General features: G+C 37.8%; 1 protein-coding gene across 1 annotated transcript in view; it reads left to right on the top strand.

Annotated features, from left to right (window-relative positions):
• The window catches only part of LOC137406710 (voltage-dependent calcium channel type A subunit alpha-1-like), an 82,507-nt gene that overhangs the window by 17,817 nt on the left and 49,910 nt on the right, over nt 1–14,780 (top strand). The window contains 6 exon segments of the mRNA XM_068093326.1: nt 979–1,138; nt 1,841–1,968; nt 2,107–2,329; nt 4,988–5,192; nt 9,950–10,070; nt 10,456–10,556. Coding sequence (XP_067949427.1) covers nt 979–1,138; nt 1,841–1,968; nt 2,107–2,329; nt 4,988–5,192; nt 9,950–10,070; nt 10,456–10,556 — 938 coding nt within the window.

Below are 14,780 nucleotides of genomic sequence, written 5' to 3'. Positions count from 1 at the left end.
TTGATCAGTTCACATGGATTTATTATTTTAATTGTATCTACTCAAGTCATAAACTTTTCCATGATTGGGTGTACTGAAACATCAGTTAACCTCCAGTTTACAATGGTAAAAGAGTGTGAAGAGGAAAGGGTGTGATTATATAATTTTTAGTTCATTGACTAATGATTCTCGTTAAATCTAGCTAAATATCATCTTTATTTATAATATATGTCTGTGATTACTCCTCGCTTTGCTTCTCTTGAGTATTGTTGTATTATTATATATTAAATAATAAAATATCGTTATAGTAGATTGCTCCCAACAATGTTAATGATCAACTTACACAATTTTTTTGTAAATTTTATCAGAAAATATCGGTAGTTTTCTATCACTTGTGATTGTTTCTAATGTTTGAGGTGATTTGACTGCCAGGGTGTTTGTAGATTAAAATTGACAAAACTTGATCGAAATTAAAACACTCAGAAGAAAAATACGTGTGAAATGACATCACTAGTTGTTATCGTTGCGATAATTGATATTGACTATTGCTATTCAAGTTGAAGCATTACTCGTCTCTATTCTGTCTGTCTCTTTGCATTTATAGATGTCAAAATTGCACTTTCGCTTGATCTGAGCATTTCAACCGGCATCAAGTTTTATCGATTTTTATATTGAAACATCCTGGAAATCCGATCACCTCAAATATCAAAAACAATTGCAAATGCTAGAAAAATACCGATAGTTTCTGATAAAATTTACAAAATGTTTGTCTAAGTTCATCTTGAAAAGTACAAAATATACTTGCATATAACCAGCTAAATCGGAAAGTAAATGAATAACATGGAAAGACAACTCCAAGTGATAAAATAAGAAACCTGTGATACATTTCTGAATGTTCGGTTTGCAATAAAACAATGTTCTTTCCGTATAGATTTTTAATGCAACGAGTAGGTCATTTTGAAGTTAACCAGAGGTCTAGACATGCTATTTTTATTGTAGGCCGTCGAAAGGCATACAAAAAAGCAAAGGCAGCAGCAGCCAAGGGAGGGCAAGTGACCTTCAGTGTGGAAGATCATGAAGCTTTGTTAAAAGGTGTCTCACAAGACGTGATCTCCTCATCAAAGAAAAAGGGTAGCAACACTTGCAGCAAGAAGTGGAGGTTGGACCCCTTCTGAACCATTCTTTTAAAAAAAATTGATATTTTGTCTCAGCTCTCCGTTTCTTTTTTCATCCTTTTCTTTCACTGAACTTTCCATTCTCTTCTGCTCTCTCATTTGTTTTCATTTTGTTACACAACTTTTCCCATCTGTTCCTTTTTTTATCATTTTTACTCTTGTTTTTACATACACAATTTTTTATTTTCCCTTAATTTTACTTTTTAAGGATTTTTCCTTTTTTACAAAGCAACTTTTGGTACTCTTTTTTTATACTATCTCTTCCATAGCTAGTATTCAGTGTAAGCTAGCTGTTATATATTAGAGCTGCTGAGAGGCAGAATAACTGCCTTATTAAAATCGAATCAGGCCCAACTTGATTCAATTAAAGTATCTGATAGTGTTGAGTTTCTTAACGCAGTTTATCCATCTCAATAATGCTGTAGTTATCAATCAGCCAAGTTCTCTGTTCTTATAGTCTATCTATGCTATTTTGGTCAATCTATGCCTTATGAATAACTTTTTTTATCAGCTTATAAAAGTTCATTGTTCCACATAGTGAAATAAAAGGTTTTTCATGCTTTCATTCTTGCATTAAAGTATGCTTTAATTTTTGCTTTTGCCATAGGCCATGAAAATTTGCACGTCTTATGAAGTTATTCATCATTGGATGCATGAGAGCTTGCACGCTTGTTGTTATCTTCTAGGATACTCGTGAGGAAGATGGTAAAATCTCAGCCTTTCTATTGGCTGGTCATAGTTCTAGTGTTCCTAAACACGATCTGTGAGGCAGCGGAACATTACGGGCAGCCTGAGTGGCTCGATCGTTTCCTTCGTAAGTTTTGCAGACAGAGACTTTGAGTTGGATGAATTAAACTTTTCTATCACATATTTATTTCTTTTATTTATTTATTTCTCCTTCTTGCAGTGCCATCTTCTTATTGCATTTTTATGGCCGCTATATTTTTAACAGGAACAGCGGAGATTGGCTTTCTCTGTCTTTTTCTCTCAGAGATGATGATTAAGCTCTGGGGTCTCGGCTTTGAGATGTATTTCCATTCATCTTTTAACAAGTTTGACTGCCTCGTCATTGCTGGCAGCATTTTTGAGCTTGCATTCACCACTAACTCTCCTGAGTCATTCGGACTATCTGTTCTGAGAGCTCTGCGTATTCTACGAATATTCAAAGTTACAAAGTATGTCGAGTTTTGTTAATATTCTTTCAAAAGTCAACTTATAATCACCTCAACGTACAAATCATTTTAAATGTGCCTACAATTTGAGCAAATGTTTGTTCTGGCATATGATAAGTTTCTAAAAACATGCTGCTATGTAGATCAGTATGTACTCTAGGACACTTATATTTCGCTAGTATTTAGTTTTCTGAGTAGTATACAGAGTAAAATTTCGCTGCAACTTAATTTCGCAGCTCTGATGAGTGCGAAAATATAGTGACGTGAAAATGAATGCAGTGGAACAAACATAATTAGATTTCTCAGGTTCAGTTCACCGATAAAAAATTGCAATTTTGGACTAGTTTGTAATTGTGAACCGCAGGTAGAATGGTGTGGGCGAGATCGATAATGCAATTTGATCGCTTGCTGCCATTTGTTTCTTGGACTATCAATGAACAAAGCTACTTAGTTTCGCGTTTTCGCTCGTTCGTTATGATAGTTTAGTTTCGCACATGAAATTTTCGCGAGAGGATGACTCCGCGAAAACGCCAAAGTTAGATAAGGCAAATACATAAGTGTCCTAGGGTATGTATGCAAAATTAATTGTTTTACAAATGACATAAATTAATTCTCTTAATATACAATGTAATTTCTACCATACGACATCCAGAGTTTCTCCAAAAGCTGCAGTTTTTAAAAATCAGTATATATTTCTGCAGTCATTCACATAGTTTGGTTTTACAGTGCTCAAATAATATTAAATAATATTAAATAGTATCAAATATTTGTCTCAATATTCACTGTAGTTTCCAATAAACTGCATCAAAAGATTTTCAAATGTTGCAGTTTTTTGTAACTCAACACATATGTATGCAATTCTCCATTGAATAGCATGGCTCTACATTGCTGAGGTGATATTAAACTTATCTCTTTATCTCTGATTTGAAAGTCTTAGATCTCAAGAAGTTTATGCTGGTGCAAGTAGTATTCAGAGGAAGGTGAGGTTTGTCTGAGAACCAAATATACTGAGTAATTGAAAAACATAAGCAAACATTTCTGTATCAATTCTTTTAAAAAAATTCTTAAAACTGTTTGGAAGTTATTGTAAGGAAGCAATAAAAAAGAAAACCAAAAAAATCTGAAATATGTGAATCTGGAGCAGCTGGCCATATATATATAGATTAAAGAATCACCAAATATAAAAACATAATTATAATCAAGTAAATATAGTCTGAGTTGTATGTCTCTATCAGAATCTGTACCTACCTCAATTCCTCAAAACCTTTAAGCCTCAGTTCGGCCAGTTCATCAATGAAACCATATTTTATTGGTTTAATTTCTTATGTGTTTTTAGTTGTTTACATGCTTTTATAATGCATTATTTATTATTATTATTTTGATAAAGGAATGTATCAAAAAATCAAATCTTTATTTTATACATTTTATTTTAAATTTTTTTATTTATCAAAAGATTTAAATAAAAGAAACATAGTGCATTCTATAGTAATGTCTGTTCCAACATGCAATGAAACAGGTTAGCTTCATGAACTTCACATGGTGAGGTTAGCCAGTATTAAGATTGAAGATGACGGACTTGAAACCTCTTCTGTGTTATGGAAAGCCACATGGTTACTTCTTTATTAATAAATTAGTTACACATTTCAATGTTTTTTTGTGTGAGGGACTCTAGGTTATTTACAAGGTACTCAGGCTTGGGATGATATGCAAATGAGGTAAACCAACTAAAGACATTTCTTTTATAAAATTTTCACTAGACGATTCACTGAAACTTAAGACTTCTACAAGCTGCACTGTTGACTTTCTATTTTATTTTTTTATTTAAAAATGAACTCACACAAAAGTTTCATAAAGTTTATCAAAAATATCAGAATTTTTCTATCATTTGTGATTGTTTTTAATGTGTGAGATGATCTGACTGCCAGGATGTTTTAAGATCAAAACCGATACAACTTGATCGTGGTTAAAACATTCAGATTTATACAAAAGTGTGTTTATGACATCTATAGTTGCACTTTGGCAAAGAGACCAACAGAATAGAGTTTAGTAACGCTGCATCTTGAATGCAATAGCAACCATAACAACTAGTCATGTCATTTTGCTTTTCTGAGCAGTTCAATCATCTTGGCAGTCAGATCACCTCAAGCATAAAAAAAAATCTCAAAGAATAAAAAAGAATTGATATTCTGGGAGAAAATCTACTAAAATTTTGTGGAAATTCATCTTTAAGATTTAATTCAACCCAAAAACTATTTTGGCTCAAAAAGGACTTACAGAGTTAAAGTTTAACACACTGTTTGCAAGATGGGTACTCACCAACCGCGAAAAGAATCATTGTGTTTCATGAAGCAGCCTTTGAGATACGGCCATTTATAAAATTTCTAGAGCTTCACAGATTTTGATTTTGGGGATCAGCTGCTTCACTAAAATGCTTGCTCTTGATGTCAAATTCAGACAGTTAAACTAGAGCATGTTGAGTAGTTAGATGATACAAGCCTTTAATATCTTAGCATTAGATACTGTAGACCTATGAATAACAATTTGATGTTATATATGTATATATAATCATTTTAATGATCATAAAATTTTTGCAGCTAGGTTAATTTTTTTTTTGCACAATTGCCGTAACCACTAATGCATGTGGCATCCTTTCTTTTTCAGACACTGGTCTTCGCTGCGTAACCTTGTGATCTCACTGATGAATTCGATTCGAGCCATCGCTAGCCTTCTCTTCCTACTCTTTCTCTTTATTGTCATTTTCGCTTTACTCGGAATGCAGCTCTTTGGTGGAGAGTTCAACTTTGAAGATGGCCGCCCCAAACAGCATTTTGACACATCTCATATGGCCATGATGACTGTTTTTCAGGTATGCCGGTGCTGGTGAGGCTGGTTGGTGAGAAAGTAAGAGCTGGTGAGGCTTCTTGGGGAGAGAGTAGAGCTGGAAAGGCTTATCAGGGTGTAGGCTGAGTTTAGAAGTTTATAAAGATTTTTAAACCGACACCCTACTATGACATTGTCATATTTAGGAAATACGTTAATTTTTTATTAATGCTATGCCTATAAGGAAACTCAAATTTATTTTTACTGAGACAACAGGTTAATGTTTTTTATTGATGAGATTTGAGAGACAAAAATTCAGACAAACTGAGTCACAGCAAAGATAGACAAGCATTTCTGTACTTGTCATATAATACAGTTGAACATCAACATAAAAATTTAATTCGTTTTAACATTTCCGCTTTGTCAAAACCGTCGTAGGGCAGAGCAAACATTTTTATAAGATTATGTTGTATTTCATGTTCCGAAATATAAAATCTAACACTAAGGCCTTTAGGTAATTACACAAATAAATGCTTTCTATTAAATTAAATAATAAACTAAATTTAAAGATTAAATTATGTGCCAAAAACTAAATTTGTGAAAAAATAATCACCATGAAAAGGTTTGATTATTTCTCCTCCATATAGACACCAAAATGACAGTGTAAGCTTAACAGAGGTTCAGAGGTAGAGGTGGCGGTACCTTGTATAACTTAATTTACCTTAGACAAGGCAAAGTTTAAATGAACTTATTGCGATTTTCATATTTATTTAAATTTTAAATTAAATTCTACCAGCTTTTTCTCATTCACTTACTGGACTGCTGTATTTCTCACTCACTTACTGGTCTGCTGTATTTCGAGGAGCTCTGAAAGTCGTGTGCTGGAAGTTACTTTGGGTGTATTTGTAAATACTCGTTCATGTTTTGTATCAGTTTTATACCATATTTGTAAGAATTCATATGAAGAGGGTAACTAGAGGTTTGACTATATTTGTGAAGGAGAAAACAAGTTATTCATAACTACATCAGCAAGATCGGTTTTTTATATTTTGCTTAAGGTTTAGGCTCCTCTCACTCTCTTCTCTCTTTATTATCTCGTGAACTTCAGGTTTTATTTATTGATGATAAAGTTTATGCTGTTGCAAATCTTTGAAGGACTATGACAGAAGATATTGATGAACAACACTTTATATTAGTTATATTATGTTATATAAACGGTGTGTACTCACATGCGGTTGATGCAAAGAAGGAAGCCTCTCCCAATCTCCCCACGCCTTTATACTCCTGTAACCTCTCGTACTTCCTGTAACCTCTCGTACTTCCCGTAACCTCGTAACTACCTGTAACTACCATGACCTCGGGCATTAGCGTAGCCCGCGGCCCACCAGCTCGATTATACAACATGCCCTTTTTCTTTTCTTTTTTGTATGGGCCACTAACCTTCCAGAAATACATTGGGACTCATTCATCAACTCACCTTGCTGGTGAAGTTTACCTTACGCTTTAACCCAGGTCTTCCTCCATCGACTCCTCCTGCGTACCATCACTCCCCAGCAACCCGGGGCTGCTGTCGTACCCGGCCGTACTACTCTCCTCACTCTCCTGATCCTCCACTCTCACTGTTGTATAAATCAGTGTACTCTTCTCGCTACTGCCAGCTCCATTGCCAGTCTGCACTGGCTTTTCCATCACTCTGACCTCCGCCGCTACCAATACTTTTACCGTGACCACTGTCACTACCAACACTCCTCCCACCAACATCTCCAACACTACTTCCACCAACCCTGACAAGCCCGGAGTCTTTTGGTTGGGTCAGTAATGACTCCTCAACCTCATCTCCGTCTCTTCCGTCTTTACCTCGCTCTCCCCAATAAGAGGCAGGCTCAACAGGCTTCCTGTGGGAGGTCTCCACCTGGGCCGTAACCGGCTGCACAGGGGATGGCACCACAGAGCTGGGAGTTGGCATAGGCCCAGACCTATCTAGCTCGACCTCACCTGCAACCAGTGCAGGTCTGCTACCAGCAATTCTCCTCTGAACCTCGGCTAACTCCTGCACCACTACCCTGAAAGCCTTGACATTTTCCAACTCCATGACTGCTGCCTCCCGTTTGGCTTTCAGCTTAGCCAATTTCTCCTTCGACTTCCTCCGCACCTCCCTTTCCTCTCTTTCAATCTCTGCTACCTTTTTCTCATGACCTTCTCTGTCTAACATTCCATTGCTGGATACCTCGGCTAAAAAAGAGCAAACCTTTTCCATTACAGACACTGGTTCAGCTACTTTCTCAGCACCTTCCCTTACCTCATCGTGACTCTGTTCTCCATCACACCCCATAGACCCTTGCACATCTTTGGTGCCTTGGGCTGTCCCCTGTTGGCTACCAATTTCCACGTATTCGCTACTCTTCACTCCCTTGGTTTTACAAGTCCACCAATCTTGACCTGTGTGACCTCTCTTAACTTCGCTCTCTCTGTCAGACTTCTTTGTCAGGTTTTGCAACTCGACATCATCTGAAACATAACTTGACCCAGCAATAATGGTTCTTGACGAAAACAGCTTAACCGGCTTAATACTTCTACACTCCTTAACAGCCTCAAACTTACTTTCGCAAACCGCGTTTACAACAGCAAATAATTGAAGCTGCCTTAACTCAGTTATGCCCAAGAAGTTCGTTCTCAATCCTTTCACCACATATACCTCTGTCTCCATATCTCTATATTTACTTTCCAACTGAACGCCTGCTTTACCGACTACTCTTAGCTTACGACCATCTATTCCCGCCAAAACAGTAGATGGCTCCTCTAGCCGTAGGTTCAGCCTTTCGGCCGTCCCCTCGGTTACAGTCGACACCTCTGCCCCAGTATCAAACGTAAATTCAACGTTCTTCCCATTGACCTTCAAAACCTGTACAATTCTCCTTTCTAGTCAACTGTCATCCTCATACTTATCCCTAGAACCAGAGAACCTAACACTTCTGCCCTTACCACTATCTTGGTACCTCTCCTTATACTTCTCCCCCTCAAACCTATCCATACTGTTGTCCCTGTACCTGCCAAATTTGTCTATAATCTCGCGGGGGCTTTCTCGGCCCCTGTACTTCTCCCTACTACTGTCCCTGCTACCATATCGCTCGTAGCTATTATCTCGGCTACCTCCTGACCTCCTGCTACTACCTCGCCTGTCATAACCTACTTCTCTCCTATCCCTACAATAACGGGATACATGTCCTCGCTGTCCACAACAAAAACATTTAATGGAGGGACAACTCCTCATCTCATGCCCACTACGTTTACAATTGTAGCATACTCTACCTCCACTGCCTTCTCTACTGCTTGCTCTAGATCTAGAGACATGCCTCTCCCTGCTATTGTCTCTATACTTTCTACTGTCACCGTCCTTGTTATACTCCCTGCCTCTTGTCCCATATCTACTAGCACCTTGCTCTTCACTACCATAATACTCTCTACTACTCCTCGGGCTACCCCTAGGGGAAGATCTACCTGCTGACTCATAACTTCTATCTCTATCATTACTCCTGTACTGCACTCGGCTATCAAACTCTGATACCTTTGCTACTTCTCTCTTAACCTCACTCTTTAACTCGGTACTTCTACCCTCATTTCTCAAAAATCTATCAGAGCTGTTGGCCATTTCACGAGCCCTCAACGCCTCCTGCAATAACGCCCAAGTAAGATTGGCATTCTTCATTAACTCTCTGCTTACTTCTCTATCTCTCAACCCGTTAACCGCCACAATAAGGGCAAACCTTACCCTATCATTATCGTTAGTCACCTCTGCATATCTGCTCAAGCTCTCTACCCGTTGTAAAAACTCTCTATCACTTTCCCCAAGTGTCTGCCTAGCCGTAAGGAACTTATGCCCCTTTACGAACATACTCTCCTGTCTACCATAATAACCCTGTAAAACCTCCACTGCCCCTTCATAAGTAGAATTTACGCCATCTACGTCAAACCCTGCACCTCTCAATACTTCTCTACCACTGTGCCCAATAGCTCTCAATAGTGGCACTAACCTAGCTCTACCTCTCATAATTGGGCGCCTATTGTCACCTTCACCTTCGTAACCTCTTCTCTCAACAGCACTCTCAATACATAAATTCATCTCCTCAATAAATCTCTCCCACGACCCATCACCGTGCTCTCCAAACACAAGCTTCGGAAACCCACTCTCCATCTCTACCCGATACAATATCTCCCTCGCCACGAATACACTCTACCCCACTCGTATAATTAGTGTAACTCCCACCTCCGAATATGTAATAAATAATTGCACCTCAACAACACTGCTACTACACCTCACAACACTACCCTAATAAATAATTGCACCTCAACAACACTGCTACTACACCTCACAACACTACCCTAATAAATAATTGCACCTCAACAACACTGCTACTACACCTCACAACACTACCCTACCTCACGTTACCTCACCTACACGCCCGTGAAAGGGTCTATACAACCGTTTAACTTACCCGCAACCAGAAAAATTATCGCTAATGACAACAAAAAAGGAAAAAAAATCAGAGCTTCGTCAACTGCGCCATGTTATATAAACGGTGTGTACTCACATGTGGTTGATGCAAAGAAGGAAGCCTCTCCCAATCTCCCCACGCCTTTATACTCCTGTAACCTCTCGTACTTCCTGTAACCTCTCGTACTTCCCGTAACCTCGTAACTACCTGTAACTACCATGACCTCGGGCATTAGCGTAGCCCGCGGCCCACCAGCTCGATTATACAACAATGCACTAGTTATGACATAGCCATACACTTTTTGTCGCAGATACTGACTGGCGAGGATTGGAATGAAGTGATGTATGATGCTATCGATGCAAAAGGCGGAGTAAAAAATGGTGGAATGGTCTATAGCCTCTATTTTATTCTGCTTGTCGTCTTTGGAAACTGTATCCTTCTCCTCATATAACTGTCCTATACCTTTGTGTAACCTCAGACATTTTTGAATGACTTGCTTCACTGAAAAATGAAATGTTTTCTATTATTCGTATTTGCTCTTTATTAACTTCTTCATTTTTTAACTTTTAAATTTTTTTCCAAAGCTTTCAAACCATATTTGGAGCTCTATTGATATACATTGCACAATCCTATTAGACCACATGCTGTGCATACTCGCACGTCATTGCATAAAATCCAGAGTTTGTCTGAAAAGCATCATTACGAATCTTTTGATAAATTACTTTAAATTCTCCGGAGAATTAAACTGCAACAGTTTTCAGTAGATCTGTAAAAAGTATGGCACTAAACGTTGATGACCTTGACACACAAGACCAGATACACTGTTGAATGTGTTTTTGGCTATCGCTGTTGACAACCTTGCTAATGCACAGGAACTAAGTGACGCGGAGGCAGAAGCAGCAGAGGAAGAGGAAAAGGTTGGTGCTATAGCCTTAGTTCCTGAGTTTCTCTCTATCTATGCTGAGCAAATCTCATTTCACTTCATATGCAATAGTATCAAACTCTTTTGTAGAAGGCCCACTTGGTTGTACGTAACAACTTTTTGCTGTTTTCATAGAACAAAAGGCGTAGCCATACAGTAAACTAACTGAGCCTTCTAAAATGTTTATATCTCAGCTGAAGTGACTGAAATTTGTAGCAAGGTCAAAACGGGTCAAAGCCAGATTTAGCAAATTACAGTCATCTTTGTCTCATAGTTACAGATTCCTTTTATGTATTCTGATCCACAATAGAACTAATATTATGTTATAAAATAAAGCAAATATCGAATTTCCTTACAAAAAAGGCGAGCTTGAGTCGCGTTTGGCTGAGCCAACTTGAAATTGATCAGAGCGAGTCAGTGCAAGCTTTCACATTTTCATCCCTTCAGCTGCGTCTCACAACTGAAGCTTCTATTGCAAGCCTCACTGCGGCTGTGTGGCCATGACTTAGCCGTTATTTGTGAATAAGTATTTATGTGTATGTGGTGGTGGCAATGGAAATCACTAGATTAAAGCTAGGATATGAACTCAGATAGTCCTTAAGCTTCAGTCACCCGCCTCGTGCTCGTGAACCATAACACTCTTTTCTTAGCATTTCATACTTTAGAAAATTGGTCTCTAACAACCCGTTTGTGCTTGTCAGTAGACTTTACTTATAGGTATGGAGAAGCTAGGCGCTTTGATAAAGGTAGTGTCTTAACCTTGATTTCCTCTACTATACTTGAGTACATTACAGGAGCAACAGAATTGTAACAGTCTAAAAATGGAAGATCACAAAATTTTAATAGATTTTATCGGAGAGTATCAGCATTTTTCTGTCATTTGCGATTGTTTTTAATGTTTGAGGTGATCTGACTACCAGGATGTTTCAAGTTTAAAATCGACAAAGGTTGATAGCGGTTGAAACGGTCAGATCAAGCGACGTCTTTAGTTGCAAGGAGACTGACAGGGCCGATAGCAAGTATAGCAATGATAGCAAGTATAACTACTAGTGGTGTTGTTTCGGTATATTTTTTTTTGAGCATTTTAACTGCGATCATGTTTTGTCAATTTTAATCTTGAAACATCCTGGCAGTCAGATCGCCTCAAACTTCAACAATAATCTCAAATGATAGAAAAATACCGATATTTTCTACTAAAATCTACTAAAATTTTGTGCCAGCTCATCATAATGGTAGTGAAATACTCTGCTAGTATATGGAGATGTTTATATCAAACTGTTGACATTTCTTTGTGTCGTTTTAGTATTTCACTAGATTACTGTTGACTATATATAAGATACTTCTGACTTGTATCATTGTTTGCTTGCCGTTACCTACTAATAACAGTGATATTAGTTTAAGGCACAATAACTAAGTGGAGGCGTGACCTCAGTTGATTTCTGTCATTTTGTAATGAAAAGTTGCTTATCCTTGAAACACTGATATCAGCCTTGTTACGTTTTGTAATCATTAAATTTTCTATCAGATACCCTACTGGCCAAACCCAAAATCCAAGCCGGTTCATTCAGCAGACGTTTAATAATGTCTGCTGAAAGATGCTAGCTTTGCAGTCATACCTATTGGCAAGGCACTTTCTAATTCCCTACATGAAGGGTTTGGTTTATACACTTGAAGTTTGAATTGTAGTTGTGTTACTCGTGTTACTCCAGTTATCTTAGCTGTGTCATCACTATTTTAGGCACAGGTGTCCTTTAGCGGGATATTGCCAAAGCCGAGGCAGGGTCATAGTCTACACACACAAAAAACAACCAAGGTCCACGTAGTTATGAGCAAAAACAAAAGTATCCACCCAAATATCTCACCAATCCGATGAGCAGCACACACAAAAACTAAACCAATCGACAGAGCCACCCATCATGTCAAAATATTCCAAGTTTCAAGTCATGTCTTGCACAACTCACCTTATGGTTTCTCAAAACTTGTCCCAAAGTCCCTATTAATTTGAGACTGTCCGATTGCTGTTTTAGAAATGGTCGCCGCTAGCCTAGCCTAACGTCCTGATTCAACATGTCAGTAACTATCGGGGCATTGCTGAGTGCTCCCGAACTTTTTGATTCCCTCCTTTAGCAATGCCCCAATAGTTTGTTTGTTTGTTTTGTTTGTTTGTTTGTTTATTTTCATCTATAATATAACCACAAAAAATAACATGAAGAGTGTTTCTAACAGTATAAAAAGACAAGAGAAATAGAAAAAAATGTCACTCCAGGGAAGGTGATGATGAGGTCCCTGTGCGCATTAGCAAGGCTAATCAAGGCGCGGAACCTGAAAGTAGAGTCAGCAGAAGTATGTCTAGTTGGTTTAGTCGTCTGGTTGTCTGAGGTAGCACTTCAGTTCATTTTTGAAAGAATTAGCATTTACAATTTTACGCAGAGATAGTGAGATGTTGAATCAGGACGTTAGGCTAGGCTAGCGGCGACCATTTCTAAAACAGCAATCGGACAGTCTCAAATTAATAGGGACTTTGGAACAAGTTTTGAGAAACCATAAGGTGAGTTGTGCAAGACATGACTTGAAACTTGGAATATTTTGACATGATGGCTGGCTCTGTCGATTGGTTTAGTTTTTGTGTGTGCTGTTCATCGGATTAGTGAGATATTTGGGTGGATACTTTTGTTTTTGCTCATAACTACGTGGACCTTTGTTGTTTTTTGTGTGTGTAGACTATGGCCCGGCCTCGGCTTCGGCAATATCCTGCTAAAGGACACCTGTGATTTTAGGATAGTGATGATGGTTTTTACCTTAACTTAGTGTACACAAGGATTGGGTAGGGTTTGTAGACAGTGGTTGAGCGCATGCGTGCTGATGCATTATGAAAACTTTAGCTCGAGATAGGTATAAATAGTTTAATGTTTATAGGCTACAATACGCTAACACTTGCAGACACTTGTATGCTAAAAAACTTTGATCGGATTCACTTGCAGTCATCGTAGGAGTTATAACCATGTCGATAGCATAGCATTAAAAGCATCCTGTGGAGGACAACTCCAAGTTTATGGCTATGTGTCAAACTAAACAGATGCTTACCACACGTTTTATTCAAAAATAAATTGTTTCTATTTCATACCGCTGTACTCCTCCGGGGTATGCACGGAGAATCTGAAGTTTCATGTTTTGTACATCCTTGGATGTACAAAACAATGCAATTTCGGATCCTCATAGAATCCTCCGTATAGAATCATCATTTGTACATCCAAGAGCATGTCTTATTTATTTATCATATGTATATATCTTTGCTGTTCATATGTACAGCCAGCCACTGCATAATCTCTAGTCCAACCAATGTTGGTGAATTTTTATTTCAGGCAACTGCAATGGTAACTGGCACTTCTCTGTCGCATTCTCTTTCTTCATATCTGTCAATTTTATCTCTCTCTTTGTTCCAGCATATGAGTTGTATATTAGAGCGTGCCAATGTCTATTGCTGGCTGTGAGTAGTTTATCTAGAGTTTAGTTGTTTAGATGCTAACAGCTCATATCTGATGAGTGAGTGTGGTAACACCATTTTATACTCGGCCTAATCTGTACAACGTGAAAGGAGTGATACGGTAGTTAAATAGACTTCAGTAAGCGTATCACATAATCGGTAAATCTTGATATGATGAACATTCTTAAAAATGTCATTCTAATTAAAACGTAAAAATTACCCAGTCTTGAAACTCACTGTTTTAGCAGGGTTTTTGATGTATTTTGTTGCAGCAAAAAAAACTATTTAATGATCAATACAAAATAGATAGTTTTATTTTTTGTGAGTACTATAAAAGGCATTTTCACATCAGTTTTTTCTGTGTTTATGTAAGATGTACTCGATTGTGTGTGAGTAGAGAACATGATTAAATGTTAAGATACACAATGATTTTTTCATTTCAAATTTTGTTATTATTTACTGGTTGTATTGATTATTCTATTGAATGTAAATGTACCATAAATCAGTACATTGATTGTTGTAATATCACTGTTATAATCTTACTATTTGTGATGCTTATAGATAATTGTAAAAAACATTCAATTCAAAGCTTAAGTCATTTTGTGAAACTAGTGTACTGCTTGCAATATAATCTATCTCGCGGGCTGTTGGGGTCATCTGCTGTTGAGGGTTATAAGCTGTTGAGGCTCATCAACTGTTGACGTCATCAACTGTTGGGATTGTCAACTGCAGGGG

The sequence above is a fragment of the Watersipora subatra genome, chromosome 10 (assembly GCF_963576615.1).
Source record: "Watersipora subatra chromosome 10, tzWatSuba1.1, whole genome shotgun sequence".
Lineage (NCBI taxonomy): Eukaryota > Metazoa > Bryozoa > Gymnolaemata > Cheilostomatida > Watersiporidae > Watersipora > Watersipora subatra.
This window is presented reverse-complemented; position numbering and strand designations above follow the sequence as displayed.